We start from the raw sequence: 16,879 nt of genomic DNA, 5'->3' as shown, positions 1-16,879 counted from the left end.
CAGGGATTCTGCTTTAGAAAGCGGAGAACCAGGTTTTAGTGAAACCTTGTAGCTGTTCGTCTATTTGAAATGTCTGCACACGAGCTGGACAGTGCCATCAAGTTGCTTATTCTTGTCATGTGCTCCAGGGCACCAAAAATAACAGGAAATAGCAGGGTGCAGATCTCAGTTCTCACTGGGAATTGTACTGATATGGGATATATTTTTCTGGAAAATTGGGTAATAGGAACACAGGGTGGCCTTCATGACTTAGTTACACATTTAGAATTAGTTGCAAGCATTGCATCTAAAATTCATCACGTGTAGGCAGGTGGGTTTTCTTTTTTAAAGTCAATCTTATTAGACTTCAGGGTTCAGCTGCTTACAGTGCACGGAGCCTTTCCCGGTCTTGATTTTCTAGCTTTGCTTTCTCACAGCTGTTGTATACAGGTGATTTCTCCAGACAAGAAGACAGACATCTCATGGCTGCTGAAATTCCTAATATTAAACCAGACATTCTTATTATTGTAAGTATTAACGGACTGGGTTATAGTTAGTGCAGTGGAATCAGAACTTTTTCTAGTGGAAAATAATCACATGAAAGTTTGTTTTTTATGTAAAGATTTTCTTGGCTCTCTTGGAACCCCTCTGCTGTGAAGTTAATTCTAGTCTGGTTTTAGAAACATGGTCACTCTCAGCAGTGCGAGGAGACAGGGTGTGCCTGCCTGTGGCCTGCATACCTTCTCTAGTGAGGCTGTTAGAAGGGCGTGTTAAACGGTGTTAGAGATGGTCCCACTGCCTTTTCCACGGGACACTTGTCACATTTTCCTAGTTTTCAGATCTCAAGGAAGCAAGAGGATGACTGTCTTCAGAAGCACTTTGAGGGGAGCGATGGTTGGCACAGTGTCAGGGAACAGGCATCCTGTCATATACACAGGAACATCAAATACCTTTGGTCCCTTTTCTGTGGCCTGGACGTGAATGTGGCGGGCGCCTGCCTGCTGCTGTGCCTGTGCAGCGTGCAGAGTAGGCGCCACGTGGCCTAGCTGGTGCTCCTTAGGACGGCTTCCCTGGCTTATGGCCCGGCTGCTGCTGTCATCTGCATTCCAGACGAGTCCGTGGAATGCAGCAGTTCCCGAGTAATGGCGCCTGAGTACCTACCCGGGAAACGTGACCTAAGTCTGCTTATGGAGCTTTGGCTTCTCCGGGGTCGGAGGATAAAACATCCAGCAAAGTTATCCTGAGGGAGGAAGGAACATTGTTTTTTAAGATTTATTTATTTATTATGTATACAGTGTTCTGACTACGTGTATACCTGCACACCAGAAGAGGGCATCGGGTCTCATTATAGATGGTTGTGAGCACCATGTGGTTGCTGGGAATTGAACTCAGGTCTTCTGGAAGAGCAGTCAGTGCTCCTAACACTGAGCCCTCTCTCAAGCCTCCCAAAGGAACAGTTTATGTTATTCTCTGGCTCCATTTCTGTAACTTTGGTCTTAAGGTTGGAATTCTAATTATTTACTGTTTTTTTGAGTTATTACTATAACAGCATATATTCAGGTTAATGCCATGTTGTTGAAGAAATGAAACTCAGCTTCAGCTTTTTTTTCTCCAGGTTAAAATGGTCTTGTTCTTACACATGTCACCTGTTATTTAGGAATCTACCTACGGGACCCACATCCATGAGAAGCGCGAAGAGCGAGAAGCAAGATTCTGCAACACTGTGCACGACATTGTCAACAGAGGGGGCCGGGGGCTCATTCCTGTCTTTGCTCTCGGACGAGCTCAGGAGCTGCTACTAATTCTAGGTATTTGGGTGATGGCTGAAATCCACCTACTCTCACAGCCTAGTAAACAGCATTTCATCTTTCTTTTTCCTTTTTTTTTTTTTTTTTTTTTTTTTGAGGCAGGGTTTTTCTCTAGCTTTGGAGCCTATCCTGGGACTTGCTCTGTAGACCAGGCTGATCTTGAACTTGCAGAGATCCGCCTGCCTCTGCCTCCCAAGTGCTGGGATTAAAGGCATGCGCCACCACCGCCCAGCTCATCTTTCTTTTAAAAATTCACTTTGGTGACTCAGTGGTAGAGCACCTGCTCAGCATGCATGAGACCCCAGGTTTAGTCCCAAGTGCCATGGGGGCAACATGGGGATCTGGTGCTAGTGAGAGCGGAAGAGATGGCACCTCACGTCCTCTGCTACAAGAGCCAGGCCGCTGTGCCGCTGCGCTTCCCATTGGTGTCAGAAGCCTTCCAACATGAGCACTTCTAGACTAGCAGTGACACTGTCAGGACACGAAGGGAGATAGGCAATGTGTCCTCTTAGGTCCTTTGTCGTTATTTGAGGGTTTTCATGAAAGAAGTCTGGGGATTGTATGACCTTTTATTAATAGCAAAATCTGTGCACAATGACTCCAAGACAGAATGGGGAATCTGGGCCATGTTACAGTGTCACCTGCTGTTCCACTGTTCCCGCTGGGGTCCAGCTCTCTGCTGCTGCTGCTTCCTTGTTGGCAAGGGGGATGAGGAACCTGAACCAAGCAAACCGTGGCTTGCTGCCAGTCTGTCCACCTTCCAAGAGTGTGCGACCCGCGCCCTCTATTCAGGTCACGCAGTCTTCCACCCAGCTCAGCCCCTTGGCCAGACGGCCCTTATAGCTGATCAGTGGAGCAGTGGTAGACTTCACTAGATAGCCCAGGTTAGCTGAGAATGGGATCCCAGGCCCAACCCTTCAGCACTGTTTTCAGGAAATGCCACGTCAGTGAGTGTAAGAAGTCTCAGGACAGATTGTAGATTTTCAGAGGATTAAGTATGCAACAACAACAAAATAGGACTCAAAAACTACAGCTGCTATGCTTCTGTTTAGGTGAAAATACAAACACAAATGAATCATAGAAATAGGAGTGATTTTCTTTTTCTGCTTTTCTGTCTTCCAAAGACTTCAGTCAGTTTGCACAACTTTGAAAAACCAAGACGGGTGTGCATTGTGCTTACTAATCCCTGTGAACTTGGCCTGTCCTGATTCTATGAAGGAAGCATTCTTGTAGACGTGGACGGTCAGCACCTGTGTTCATGGAGTGTGAGGAGAACTAGAGGGACTGAGTGCTGCCGTCTTCGAGTTGGGGACAAACAGTGTTTTTGTCACATTGAGTGGAAAACAGGCAGAGGAAGATGGGCTGACTCAGCTAAGGGCCAGTCAGTCCCTCCTAGACTGTGTTGTTCAGTCTGGCCAACCCGATGGTGAGTCAGGTCGGTCTATCAAACAGTGAGGAAGAATGGTCAGAACCAGCAGAGTGTAGAGGTGTGGAGGTGGCACTGCCAGGTGACCCTGTGAAGGGTACCAGAGGTCACAAAAATGTCCATCATCCAGGCAGACTATTTACAGGTACCATGAATGGCCTCTCAGTGTTAGCGCCCCCATAGCGCACGTGTGCTCCAGACCCCACAGCCCTCACACTAGACAAGCATTTCTTGGGCGCACCTGGGCAGCTGATGGGCTGCGCTGTTTATCAAATGCTGGGATGAATGAGTTTTCCCTGAAAACAGGCCTTCCTTTGAGAGTTTTGTTCACTGCTCTCGGTAATTAGTAGTAAGTGGTTTGTGTAAAAGGTTTTTGGAAATATAATTATAATAATAATATGACTTAATAAGCAGTTGATAAGTCTGTTTAAAATAATAATTACATTAGTAATACGTGTATTAAAACCTCGAGAGGAGTAGTCAGTTATGGTCTATTAATCAGCATAAATTTAAAATGAAGTATTTGTTGAAGCTTCCACATCTTTGACTTACTGTCACAGCTTTATTTTATTTTTAGATGTTATACCAGTATTTAGATTTGTAGTTTGCATTAATAAGGAACAGGGTAGTTTTTCTCAAACTTATTTAAATACATTTATACGGATCTTCATTTCTCAGTTGTTCAAATTTTTTAAGTTAATTTTGTTATCGTTAGTTATTTGAATTTTTCACCTCGTCTGCCAAGTGATGTCTGCCTCATACAATCTCTGTAGACGAGTACTGGCAGAACCACCCAGAGCTGCACGACATTCCCATTTACTACGCGTCCTCTCTGGCCAAGAAGTGCATGGCGGTGTACCAGACCTACGTGAACGCCATGAATGACAAGATCCGGAAGCAAATCAACATCAACAACCCCTTCGTTTTCAAGCACATCAGCAACCTCAAGGTGATGCCTGTGGAGGAGAGGAGGCAGAGGGGCGAGGGGCAGGCAGGGCAGACTGCAGCCCTCCTGCTGAGGCTTCCTACTTACATCCCTCACCTCGGTGCTGGGGTGTTGGGACTCGCTGTAGCTGGACCTGCATCACAGTGCTGGAACTCATTGTAGTTGGTCCTGCCCTTGCTCTGGGTCTCCACACACCTTCAGTTTGCAGCTATAACTTGGATATCTTCTGCCACAGGAAGAAACTCCTGACAGGAAAAATATGGCAGGTCACAGGTTTAGATTCTTTTGTTCACATCTGGTCCTTTTTGATTGGCTCTGCAAGTTCCATGTATGAATTTATAAAATACCCATGTTTGGCTTTCCAAGATCAATTAAATCTGTTTTAAATATATTTACCACCAAATGTTTTTTAAATAACATGTTTACAGAGTTAACGTGCTGATTTTGTTCGTTTGGTTGGTTGGTTTTGGTGTTTTGAGACGGTCTTTCTACATAGCCCTGGCTATCCTAGAACCCTCTCTGTGGACCAGGGTGGCCTTGAACTCACAGAGATCCACCACCTGTCTTTGCCTTCTGTGTGCTGGGATTAAAGGCCACCATGCCCTGCACATTTTTATTTTAAGACGTGGTGTTTAAACACAACTCCTGCAGCAGTGTGATGGCCCCCAGTGGAAACCGCTTTGACTCCTTCCTTTGTCTCTCAGAGCATGGATCACTTTGACGACATTGGTCCCAGTGTTGTCATGGCCTCGCCAGGCATGATTCAAAACGGCTTATCCAGAGAGCTGTTTGAGAGCTGGTGTACAGACAAGAGGAACGGCGTCATCATCGCAGGGTACTGCGTAGAAGGGACACTTGCCAAGGTCAGTTACCATCTTGGAGTGTGAGTCAGTATTTCATCCAGAATGCTGGGATAAGTCATGTTTAGGTATAGTGCGATTAATAAAAATCCAGCGACAGAAATTGGGTTTCAACTTGAAGATCAGGAAAGCAAAACAGCCAGCCACTGGCTTTCACCCCTGCCTCAGTCTGAAATGGCGTCCTGTCTCCTGGAACCTCAGAATGAGACTGTGACTGAGAGCTGTCTCCTCTTGTCTTACATTCCTCCCTAGGGCTGGGATTAAAGCCGTGCACAACTACTGCCTGGTTTCTATGGCAAACTAGTGTGGCTACTGGGATTAACGGTGTGTGTCCCCACTGCCTGGTCTGTTAGGCTGACCAGCACAGCTGTCTTACTCTCTGAACTTCAGGCAAGCTTTGTTTATTAAAATACAAATGAAATATCACTACATTCAGATTGTGTGACTTTGGATTTAGAGTTATTTTGTGTAAACTTTACCAGTTGAGCATCCCAGGCATTTTTGCTTAAAAACATTAGATTTAGAATTTTTCCAGACGAAGGATTCACAGCCTGTGTCATGGATGTCTACAGAGCTGTATTAGGTGCCTTATCTGACTGCTGTCTTCCTGTAGGTATAAAATGGCTGTTCTTAGCCTAGGGTATACACATTGTTGATAACAGTGCAGAACTTTAGATGCAATTAATGGCTGTCCAGACAGCGTGTTCTCTTGTCTTCTTGCTGTTTATATCTGTTTTAGTTTAAACACAGAGTGTGGTTTCTCAGTCGGGTCATTTTCATCCTTTGCCACATGCTGTGGAGTCAGTAGAGAGCTGCTGGTTGTTTGCGCAGACGGCTCCAGACTGGAGTTGTGTGCCTGGGTCCTGTGGGTCCTGGTGCCTGGGAGGAGCTGCAGCAGCAAGAGCTGGGTGCAACTTTATTGACAGCTCCAGCTTTCACTGCCAGCTCTGGGGACCCCGAGCACTAGTTATCTTCTGACCTTTCTGATTAAATGTTCACTCAATGAAAAACACAAGTGTTTGGTACTTGCTAACTCATGAACATCAGAATGACTTTAATGGTTAACCCTAGAGATTGTGACTGTATAAGACATAACCAAAGCGCACCTTCTGTTGTCTAATTGCACAGTCTGTTTTCTCATATTTGTTTCCAACAGCACATCATGTCTGAACCTGAAGAAATCACTACCATGTCTGGACAGAAGTTACCACTGAAAATGTCGGTTGACTACATTTCTTTCTCTGCTCACACAGATTACCAGCAAACCAGCGAATTTATTCGTGCTCTGAAGCCACCTCACGTGGTTAGTCTGTGAATGCCATGTCCATCTGTAAGGTGCACGAAACGCAAGGGCTCTCACAAACCTAGCGTCCCGTTGTGAACAGAGCACCCCACCAGCTCTTGGTTTAGCCATTATCTCTCCCCTTGAGTTAGGTCCTCTACACTTGTTTCTTCATTTTACACTGACTGCTTCAGGCTTACCAACCCTATTCTAGTGTTCGCTCTGTTTTCTGCTGCCTCTCCAACAGCCTAAGAACCAGGGTAGGGGGTGTGACTACTTGCCTCGAACCCCAGCTCCCTCCTTTGCCTACCGTGTATCTTTGTGCTTTATAAATGAGGGTGATAGCAATTTATAAGGTTATTGTGCAGACAAAATAAGTGAGATTATGACGTACTTGACAGTGCCTAGCCCATAGTGCACTTTATGTGGTTATTAAATTGACAGTTCAGACTGTCATTTGAAGAGTAAATGTTCAAGGTTTACATAGATGTAGATGGAAACAGATACTGAATTAGTTCCTTACTAGTATAGTTTACATTTTTTTAAGTATCATGAAAAAAATAATAATGGGTCAGCAAGACAGCTCTATGGGTAAACGTGCTGTCTCGGAAGCCTCGTTACCTGAATTCAGCCCTCAGAACCTATGTGGAGGCACAGAGAGGACCGCCCAGAGCCGCCCTCTGACTTCACGTGCATACCCAGGCCTGGGCACCCTCTAAACGGCTGCTCTTTTCAGCCTTTTAAAATTATTATTGCTATCATCATCACGCGAGTTTCTGTTGGTTTTAAACTATTCTTGCTGTCATCACGTGAGTTTGTTGGTTTTAAACTATTCTTGCTATCATCATCACGCGAGTGTGTTGGTGGGATCTGGAAGACTTTTAAGCTGAAAGCTGCTGGGTTTTAATTGGAAGTGAACAAGTATCCATGGAAATAGACTAGACCCTCCCAGTGTTCTGAAAACTTGCTCAGAGGAAATGGCCTTTTGCTATTGTATTCTGTTTCTTTATCAAATATTTTACTGTGCTAAAATACGTACAGCATGCAGTTTGCAGCTTTCACTGCTTTTAGGTATGAGATTCAGCGGTCTCACCTACACCCATGTCCTAGCCCCTACTTCTGGTTTCAGAACTTCCTGCCCCTCAAGCAGAAGCCTGTGCCCTATTTTACTCTCTTCTCAGCCCCGCCAGTCTTCTCTGTAATTACTTACTGTCGCTCTGAATCTGACGGTTCTTGTATTTCACATAAGTGGAGTCATGAATTTTCAAGCTCCAGCCATGCTGCTTGTCTAAGTAGGGCCAGCAATAGCCTGCTGATTATCCTTGAGGCTGTTGATGCTCATTTTGGCTAGTTTGAGTGACATCTAGTGGCTGATCGTGTCCTTAGCTTTTGAGCACTTGTAGCATGCTGGTCCTCCTAGGTATTTTCCCTCAGCCCTTAATGAACAGACTCCTGTATGGAGAAAATCATTCCCCTCCTCAGCATCATGTGTAGGCTGTAGAACTTGAGCACAGTGTAGACCCCATCACGTGCTTCTGCTGTGTGTATAACTGATTCATGGATCCCACCTCATACCTTGAGGCCAGGTGGGAAAACTGTTCTGCTTTTTCAGCTGCTGGCCTCACCTTCAGTCCCTTGTATCTCTTGGCCATCTGGTTGTATCTGTGCCGCTGGTCTCAATCCTCAGCGGATGTTTACTTCTAATAGCAGCACACAGTATGTGACTGCATGTGAGGTTACAGTGGTAGTGGCAGTACATGCATTTACTGCATATGGATGCCAGGCTGCCTGTGCTTCTTATGCATGTACTTGCTCAGGCTTGGCATCCGACGCTGTTGTGGAACCGTGGAGCTCAGCCTGGGTTACACAGTACAGAACAGTATTGTGGTTAGTGTCCAGGCAGCCCAAACTGGGCCTTGCACCCCGGTGACAAGCCTTTGCCCTGGAGTAATGCTGGCTGTGCTTCCACAGGCCAGATGGAAGCTGTCTGCCAGTGGTTTGGAGACGAGATGCCCACCATGGAAGACAGGAGTGAAAAACAAAACAGATGGAGGGACAGCCAGTGCAGGGCGGCGGATGCCACTGTAAACATTGCATCTTACTTGTAGTTGCTTTACTTAGCAAGAAACTACCAGAAACCTAAAGGAAATGGTTTCCTAGCAGGAGAAAAAGAAGTCCATTTAAAGCTGGAAGAGCCTTGTAAGCCATCTGGTTCAGCCTTCAATGTGAGCTTTGGAACTAGAGATGACAGTGCACATTCCATCAGTGCTTAAAGCGGTTCCAAACAGGAAAGCAAGATCCAGACAGTTGATGGCTCAGAGTGGCTCAGAGCACCCTTTGCTCTTTCCGAGGACCTGTTTGGTCCCCAGCACCCGCATGCAGAGGTTTACAGCTTGCCCATGACTGCAGCTCCCCAGCCTCTTACCATCTCTGCCAGCTCCTGTACTCAGCTGCACCCTACACAGCCATAGATAGAAATAAGCTTTAAGACAAGAGGACCATTTCCTCAGTTCAAGTGTGAACATCTCATGAATTAACTAACGTTCTTACAGACAGTCCTTTGCCTGCTGAGGGCCCCTCTATACTCGCATATCTATTCTGTGCAGATTCTAGTCCATGGGGAACAGAATGAAATGGCCAGGCTGAAAGCAGCGCTGATCCGGGAATATGAAGATAACGATGAGGTCCACATCGAGGTTCACAATCCGCGGAACACAGAGGCTGTGACCCTGAACTTCAGGGGAGAGAAGCTCGCCAAGGTACAAGGCAGCAGGTGCTAATCCTAACCGTGTTCTCTTTTCAGGGAGATACGTTGGGAGGGTGGGGGGGGGGGGGATGTAGTAAGAGCTGTGGGCTGCGTTCCTGCCACCTGGCTAGCTTATGCCCCGAAATAACAACACACAAACTGTATTCTTTTGAACACTGCTTGGCCCATTAGCTTCAGCCTCTTACTGGCTAACTCTCACATTTTGATTAACCCATATTTAGTAATGTGTGTAGCACCACGAGGGGTGGCTTACCAGGAATATTCTAGCCTACGTCCATCTTGGGTCGGAGCTTCATTGCATCTGACTCACTTCCCTTCTTCCCAGCATTCTTTTCTGTCTACTCCACCCACCTATGTTCTGACCTATCAGGCCAAGCAGTTTTCTTTATTAATTAACCAATGAAATCAACAGATTTATAGAAGACCTTCATCAGAGAGAGGGAGGGAGGGAGGGAGGGAGGGAGGGAGGGAGGGAGGAAGAGAGAGAGAGAGAGAGAGAGAGAGAGAGAGAGATCGTCTGCTACCTGAGGAGTCAGAAGAGGGCATCAGATTCCTGGAACTGGGGTTGGGGTTATGGATGGTCATGAGTTACTACTAGTTAGGTACTGGGATTGAAATGTGGGACCTATGCAAGAGCAAGAAATGGTCTTCTCTGAGCTGTGGCTCTGGCCCCGAGGGAGAGTGTTGTTAAGGGACACCTTCCTCGGTGGCACAGGCTTATGACTCCAGCCCCTGAAGAACATTGAAATTTCAGATGGCATCCTGAGTTGCAGCAGTGATAAGGAAGGACAAGAAAGCTAAATGACAGGTGAAAGACCTGAGACTCAGGGCATGCGGCTTTTTGTCTGAGCCGTGCTGCTCACAGACAGTGAGGCTCAGCGGTAGAGTCCTTGCCTGGCTACATCCCCAGATGGAGCCACAGCTCCACCAAAACATTTCCAGCGCTAAAGCATTAGCATCTTTACTTTGCCTGGACGGCCTGTGAGACAGCTGTCGGGCAGTGAGTCTGAGCCAGGGTGCTGCCGTAGCCGCTGCGCTCCACTGCCTGACTGTGGCTGCTCCAGCACAGGCGTCGGCGTCCCTGGGAGCCCTGGCCTGTAGTGAGAGTTTACACTTCAGGACGGTGGGCTCCGGCTGGGCATGGCCCATGCCTGTATTCTAGCACATAGGAAATGGAAGCAGGCCCTGCTGTATAGTGAGGACCAGGCCAGGCCTGAGCTACATAGTACATTAATTATCTATAAAACAAAGCCAAATAAGGAAATAAATTTAAAAATTGGTAAGGTTTCTGTATTTGAGTAGTTGAAAGTGTTGCCTCAGGCTGGAGAGGTGGCTCAGCAGTTAAGAGCACTGTGTCTTCTTCTGGAGGTCCTGAGTTCAATTCCCAGCCAACTACATGGTGACTCACTGCCATCTATAATGGGATCTGACACCCTCTTCTGGAATGCAGGCATGCATGCAGATGGAGTACCCATACACATAAAATAAGTAAATCTTTAAACAAAACAAGGAAAGAAAGTGTTGCCTCAGTATGTAATTCTATCCTTACTGAACTTTGTGTTCAGAGATGCTACCTCCTATTGTATGGCTAGCATGCTCCCCAGTGGGTCGGAGCAGCCCTTTACATGCCTCACCCCATGTGACGAAAGCCTGAAGCCTTCTCTTTGACACCACTCTGTTCTGTTTTTACTAGGTCATGGGCTTTTTGGCAGACAAGAAACCAGAACAGGGACAGCGGGTCTCTGGAATTCTTGTTAAAAGAAACTTTAATTACCACATACTTTCTCCCTGTGACCTCTCCAGTAAGTACACTGTTCATTGTGGAATGCAGTCTCAGTCTGCGTGTGCGTGCCTGTGTGATGCCTGTGTGGTCGGAGGCTGCTTGTTTGTTTCTGCTTGTTCATTTCCTGACCGCCCTGACTCAAAATAATCCTCAGAAAACTATATTATTTGCAGTACTGTTTGACTTAAGCGTATTGCTAACTAGCTCTTATATCCTAAACTAACCCGTCTCCATTAATCTGTGCATCACCACGAGGCCGTGGCCTACCAGCAAAGTTTTGGTGGCTCCAGCGTCTGTCTCCTGTGGCAGCTACATGGCTTCTCTTCAACTCTGCCTACTCTCTATATATCTTTTCCAGTCTGGCTATGTTCTGTTAAACCATTGGTCAAAAGCAGCTTCTCTATTAACCAATGGCAATAAAACATATTCATAGCATACAGAGGGGAATCCTACCCACATTGTATGTGCGTATTTGTATGTGTCAGAGGACAATTATCGTGTGTGTGTGTGTGTGTGTGTGTGTGTGTGTGTGTGTGGACAAATATCACGTCTGGGGGGAGGGGGTCCAGAGGACAGCTGTCAGGAGTGGAAGCTCCTTCCCTGTGTGGGTTCTGGGATGGACCTTGGCTCGTGAAGCTGCAGTGACAAGATCCTTTACTTGTTGAGTCATCTGGCCACACAAGTGGTCAGATTTCAGTTAGCAGCAAATCAAGTAGGACGGGAATGTAATCTGAATCGCTCCATGGGAAAGAGCTTTCCCTGACAAGCTATTGGATCATTTGAATTACTCACCAGATGACAGCTTTGAAGAGTAGCTCACGTGTAAGGCCTGCCCTTGCTCAGGCTGCAGCACCCTTCTCTGTCTTCTCTGGTGTTGCAGGGCTTTTAGTTTCTGGAGTAGCTTTCTGCACTACCCCAATTAACTTTTGTTTTTGTTTAGTTTGAGCTGCTTGATGTGGTACTGGGGGTTAGCCTTAGGGCCTTGTGTTTTTGCTAGGCAAGTGCTCCACTATGAGTATCACTGTGTAGCCCAGGCTGCCTCAAACTCAGTCCTGATGACTCAACCTCCTGAGTAGCTGGATTGGACATACAGGCCACCATGCTCAACTAGCATTTTATTACATTTGTCTTAGTTCAATGTGGGTATGGTATGAATGGAACCCCTTGGCCCTCTGAGTGGCGAGCATGCTCAGGCCCCAGGTATACCTTGTTCCTTTATGACCCAAGCTTTCCATAACTGGTTTTTTAATTCTTTATCTCTAGAAGAATGGCCAGGGCTCGCTTGCTCTCTCTCTCTCTCTCTCTCTCTCTCTCTCTCTCTCTCTCTCTCTCTCTCTCTCTCTCTGTATGTGTGTTGTTATTATTGTTTTTCGAGACAGGGTTTCTCTGTGTAGTCTTGGAACTCGCTCTGTAGACCAGGCTGGCCTCGAACTCAGAGAGATCCGCCTGCCTCTGCCTCCTCAAATGCTGGGATTAAAGGCGTGTGCTACCACTGCTAGCTAAACATGGGGGTTTGAACGAAGCTAAATAGGACTGCATTTATGTTTGTAAATTGCTTTTCCCCAGGACATAGAAATACTCCGATGTGAGCTCTGATCTGTGTAAAGTCTGAGCCATTGATGAGTACTGCTTTCCCAGATGATGCAGGTAGTAATAGAAGAGACACCAAGACAGGGGTTTATCTCCAGGTCAGCAGTGCGCTCACACTCGGTGCTGTTGTGTGCTGCCAGATCGTAAGCGTGTCGTGAAGGAGAAGGCTAGCATAGTTAGATGTTAACCTGTGAGACAGGTCACCTTTCAGCTACGACAACAACAAATAAATGGACAAGCTGTTCTTTTTTCACTAATTCTTTAAAAAAACTTTCTTAATTTATTTTTATGATTTTTAAATGTATGTGCACATCTGCTGGTGCCTGCGGAGGCTGGAGGTGTCAGATCCCTATGGAGCTGGAGTAACTGGCAGGTGACCCAACCTGGATGCTGGGAACCGAACTTGGATCCTCTGCGAGAGCAGTGTGCACTCTTAACTGTTGACTTCTGTCCAGCCCCAGTGAACTCTCACTCTTAGGCCAGCCTCTGGGCTAAAGCTGGACACTGACGAGTTACTAAAACCTGTCCTGGCTGGTGATGGCCAGTCTAGTGAGGGACCAACGCACAGAGAGCACAGAGGAGACTTCCTGAGAGAGTTGGAAAGAGTGTTTCAAGTCAGAGCACGCAGGCCAGGTAGTTACAGAGAGACACTGAACAGAAAAGACGTACAGATGGCTGCTATACTTGCTTGGAATCATCCAAGAACCTAACACGTCCAGACCCAGACCCGCTGGGGTGGCATGGGATAAGTGTAGGGAGTTAGCCTGGGAAACACAGCAGCAGCCTGCCACTTGTGGCACAGGTGGGCTCATCCTGCTGGGTCTGGCACGGGTGCGGGATCTGCTACGTTTTTCTTAATCCCTGGTGTGTGTCTGTGCAAGTTGTATTTTGTGTGATTTGTTTGGTTTTGAGCTGTTGTCTCACTTTGTAGCCGAGGCTGGCACCAATGGCAAATCCTCTGCCTCTGACTCCTAAGTGCTAGGAATATGTGTTTACCACATGCTCAGCTGGTCTCTTAAAATGTATTTATTCTCATTCTCTTTTCAGATTACACTGACCTGGCCATGAGCACTGTGAAACAGACCCAGGCCATCCCATATACTGGGCCCTTTAATTTGCTGTATTACCAGCTACAGAAATTGACAGGTGTGTTTACTGAAATTCACATCATTGCATTTTAGTAAGAATTTTTTTAAAAAAAGTACTTCGTTATAATAATTGTCTCAGAATTCCTGTGTACTGCATGGTCATTTTATCACATAAAAGTCAACATTTTAAAAACTACTCACAAACTTTAAAAAATCCCATGGTATCTTTGATCACCTACAATCTTAAAAATATCACTGGTCTTTTCTCCTTGTATTTAAAATCTGATTTAGTTACCTATACTTAAGATTTTATACATTTTTGCGTTCTTTGTTCTGCCAGTACCAGTCTGTAGCTGGCTTGGTAAAACCTTGGGGAGAACATAAGCCTGTGTCTCTCATTCTCACCATTTTAGATGGAAGGTTTCTGTCTTTACCCAGTGTTTGGTAATGTCTGGCGCCTGATGGGGGTGGGCTCTCTGAGGAGGCGGGAGCATGCCAGCCTGTGACATGCTTGCTGCTGCTGAGCCCTCACAGCCCCTGAAGCAAGGTGCTGTTCTGCAAGAAGTAGGGGAGGACCCTTCCCCGGGGACACCTTAGATTGACCTCAAACAAGAATTATGGCCAAAGAGAAAAGTCATGAGTTAATGGTTGATTAGTTAGTGAATAAGTTCTTGAGAGCTAGGGAGCCTTCAGCAGCTGGACTCCCCAAGTGATGATTGACTCTCGGTGGAGGTGGGGAGCTGGCCCATGAGGTCCCCACACTTCAGCTGAGTGCCATGGAGTCTGGCCTCTCTAGCTGACAGCCCAAGTGTTGGTGCCTGAGGGGCACATGTAGGGATTGTGTACTGCAGTGTCTTAAGTGGCTGTGAGCCATTAGCGTAGAACACAGCCATTAAGTGTTTCTAGTTTTCCCACTTACAGCAGCTCTATCTTAACCATCTCTACAAAGACAAATGCCTCTTAGAGTCTATAAGAGTATCATATGACTCTTACAATTTTTTTCAGGTGATGTAGAAGAATTAGAAATTCAAGAAAAGCCTGCCCTGAAGGTGTTCAAAAATATTACTGTCATCCAGGAGCCAGGCATGGTGATTCTGGAGGTGAGGCCCAGTCATCCCCTCACAGGGGGAGTAGGTTTCAGATACACACATGTAATTGCAGAGCAATGTGGTTAATGGTCATCCAGGGTGCCATCAGTTTTGAAGAGGGAAGTTCACAGACCCAGCCCTAGACAAAACTGCAGGCAACTGAGGATTCTGGGAGCTGGAGAAAGTCTTCCCCATGGAAAAGTTTCTGATGGGTTTTCCAAGACCAAGCGGTCAGCCCTGAGTCAAGTACATACAAATAACACTATCTATGCTGAGCAGGCTATGCTTACATGTGTAGGGAAAGAGATACAGCAACAATTGAAGTGGAGGAGGCCGTGAGTTAGAGACAGAGTAGTTGGTGGTGGGGTTGACATGGGAGAGGTTGGAGGGGGAAGAAAGGGAAAGGGGAAAATAATGTACCTATATTTTAATTTTTTAAAAAATAGAAGGGTCTTAAAGGGGAAAAGATTGAATTCTGGGGGTTGGACACAGCTGAGTTGCTTGAGCCAGCCTAACACATAATCATGGGCACTAACGACTAAGCAGCAATAGCTAGCAAAGCCCTGGTCCAGACCCTAGCACCGTGTAAGTAGGTCATCCCACTGCTTGGAAGGTAGAGGCAAGAGGATCAGAATCAAGGTATCCTTGACTCAAAGATAGTTCATATTCAGCCTGGACTTTATGAAACCCTGTCTCAAAATTTTTTTTTGTAGTCTGGGCATAGGTGACACATCCCAGCACTTGGGAGGCAGAGGCAGGTGGATCTCTGAGGCCAGCCTGGTTTACAAAATGAATTCCAGGACAGCCAGGGCAATACAGAGAAACCCTGTCTCAAAAAACCAAGCTAAAACAAAACAAAACCACAAACTAATCATGCTGCCTTTCTTTAAAAAAAGAAAAAAAAAGTGATATTTTCATGTTTTGAATAAACTGTAAAATAACTCAAATCCAAAAGGGTTAGACATCATTTAAATTAGGTTAAGACAGATATATAAAAACAGATTGTCTTTAAAAAGACAAACATCTGGGCTGGAAGGTCCTCTTCTAGAGACCCTGGGTTCAATCCCCAGTGGCCACATGGCCATGCGTAATCAACTGTAACTTCAGTGCCAGGACACCGACAGTCTCTCTGAGAGGTGGCACACAGACATACAGGCTGGTCAGATACCATTACCCACGGTGGGGTGGGGATACACTGGTGAGACCCAGTACAAACACAAAGCCAGATGTGCATGTGTTGGTATCTGGTCATCTCACGCACCTTGTATTCACCCTCTTGACCTGCTGTCTGTGCCCCTGGCGCAGGTGTGGATTGGAGTCTCCCAGCACCGGCAGTTATGTTGCATGTGGTAACTTTGGGATCAGGTTTCTTTTTTCATAAATAATTGGGGAAATTAAATGGCAATTCATGGAAAACCTTTTGCCACAAGGGGGGTGCGTAGTAGGTTCTTTTTGCTGATTAAAAGGAAGTTAAGGGGGGGTCTCAGGTGACCAGGAGTCAGTTGATTCCCAGCAAAGCTAGAGCGGCAGCTCCCCTGTGACCTGTGGCCTGACAGGCAGCAGTATGGCTGCAGGTCTCCCGTCCTGACTCCATCTTTGCCTTGTAGTGGCTGGCGAACCCCTCTAACGACATGTATGCGGACACAGTGACCCACCGTGATACTGGAAGTTCAGTCGAATCCAAAAATAAGGAAAGGTACGGCCTTGCCTATGCTCACCCCCCACTCCGTCTCTCCCAACTCATAGAACTAAAGATCAGTGGAGCCCTGAGTGGAAATTCAGTTTCCCTGTCTTCTTTAGTGTGTGAGTTTGAGTTACGAACACAACGGTGCAGACCTTCAGTGCCTCGCTATGCACTGTGGCTCATCATTTACACAGTAGGGACACGGCCATGGGCTCACCAAGGTAGAATCCCGTGTAGCCACAGTTCTCCTGAGCCTGTGAGCAGAGACGCTGAAATACTGCTCGGCTGAGCTGGCTACCCGGTCCAGGAGAGAACTGGTCCTCATGTCAGGGGGAAGGTGCCTGAGCAGAATGGCGGCCCCAGGCCAAGCATGTGTGGGCGCCATGGCCTTGCAGCTTGGCCCCCTGCGGCCTGTACAGTGTGCACTACAGTGCCTCACCAGATGCGCCACCCAGGCAAAGAAGCCACCCTATGTATCCGGGGAGATGCCCCCCACGCTGGGCCCCATCCCCATCATTCCAGGGGCCTTGTTTCAGTATACGTAGTATTTCTAGACTTAAAGGCACATCATGGGCACG

The 16,879-nt window shown here is 46.7% G+C and overlaps 1 protein-coding gene across 1 annotated transcript in view; it reads left to right on the top strand.

Moving 5' to 3' along the window:
* Cpsf3 (cleavage and polyadenylation specific factor 3) overlaps positions 1 to 16,879 on the top strand; it is a 31,785-nt gene that overhangs the window by 10,607 nt on the left and 4,299 nt on the right. The window contains 11 exon segments of the mRNA XM_038319988.2: positions 417 to 506; positions 1,637 to 1,787; positions 3,987 to 4,162; positions 4,864 to 5,022; positions 6,176 to 6,322; positions 8,908 to 9,060; positions 10,762 to 10,870; positions 13,489 to 13,587; positions 14,535 to 14,629; positions 16,225 to 16,269; positions 16,271 to 16,313. Coding sequence (XP_038175916.1) covers positions 417 to 506; positions 1,637 to 1,787; positions 3,987 to 4,162; positions 4,864 to 5,022; positions 6,176 to 6,322; positions 8,908 to 9,060; positions 10,762 to 10,870; positions 13,489 to 13,587; positions 14,535 to 14,629; positions 16,225 to 16,269; positions 16,271 to 16,313 — 1,267 coding nt within the window.

This window comes from Arvicola amphibius, chromosome 2, assembly GCF_903992535.2.
Source record: "Arvicola amphibius chromosome 2, mArvAmp1.2, whole genome shotgun sequence".
Classification (NCBI taxonomy): Eukaryota; Metazoa; Chordata; class Mammalia; order Rodentia; family Cricetidae; genus Arvicola; species Arvicola amphibius.
Note: the sequence above shows the minus strand (reverse complement) of the source record. Positions and strands in the feature narration are given on the sequence as shown.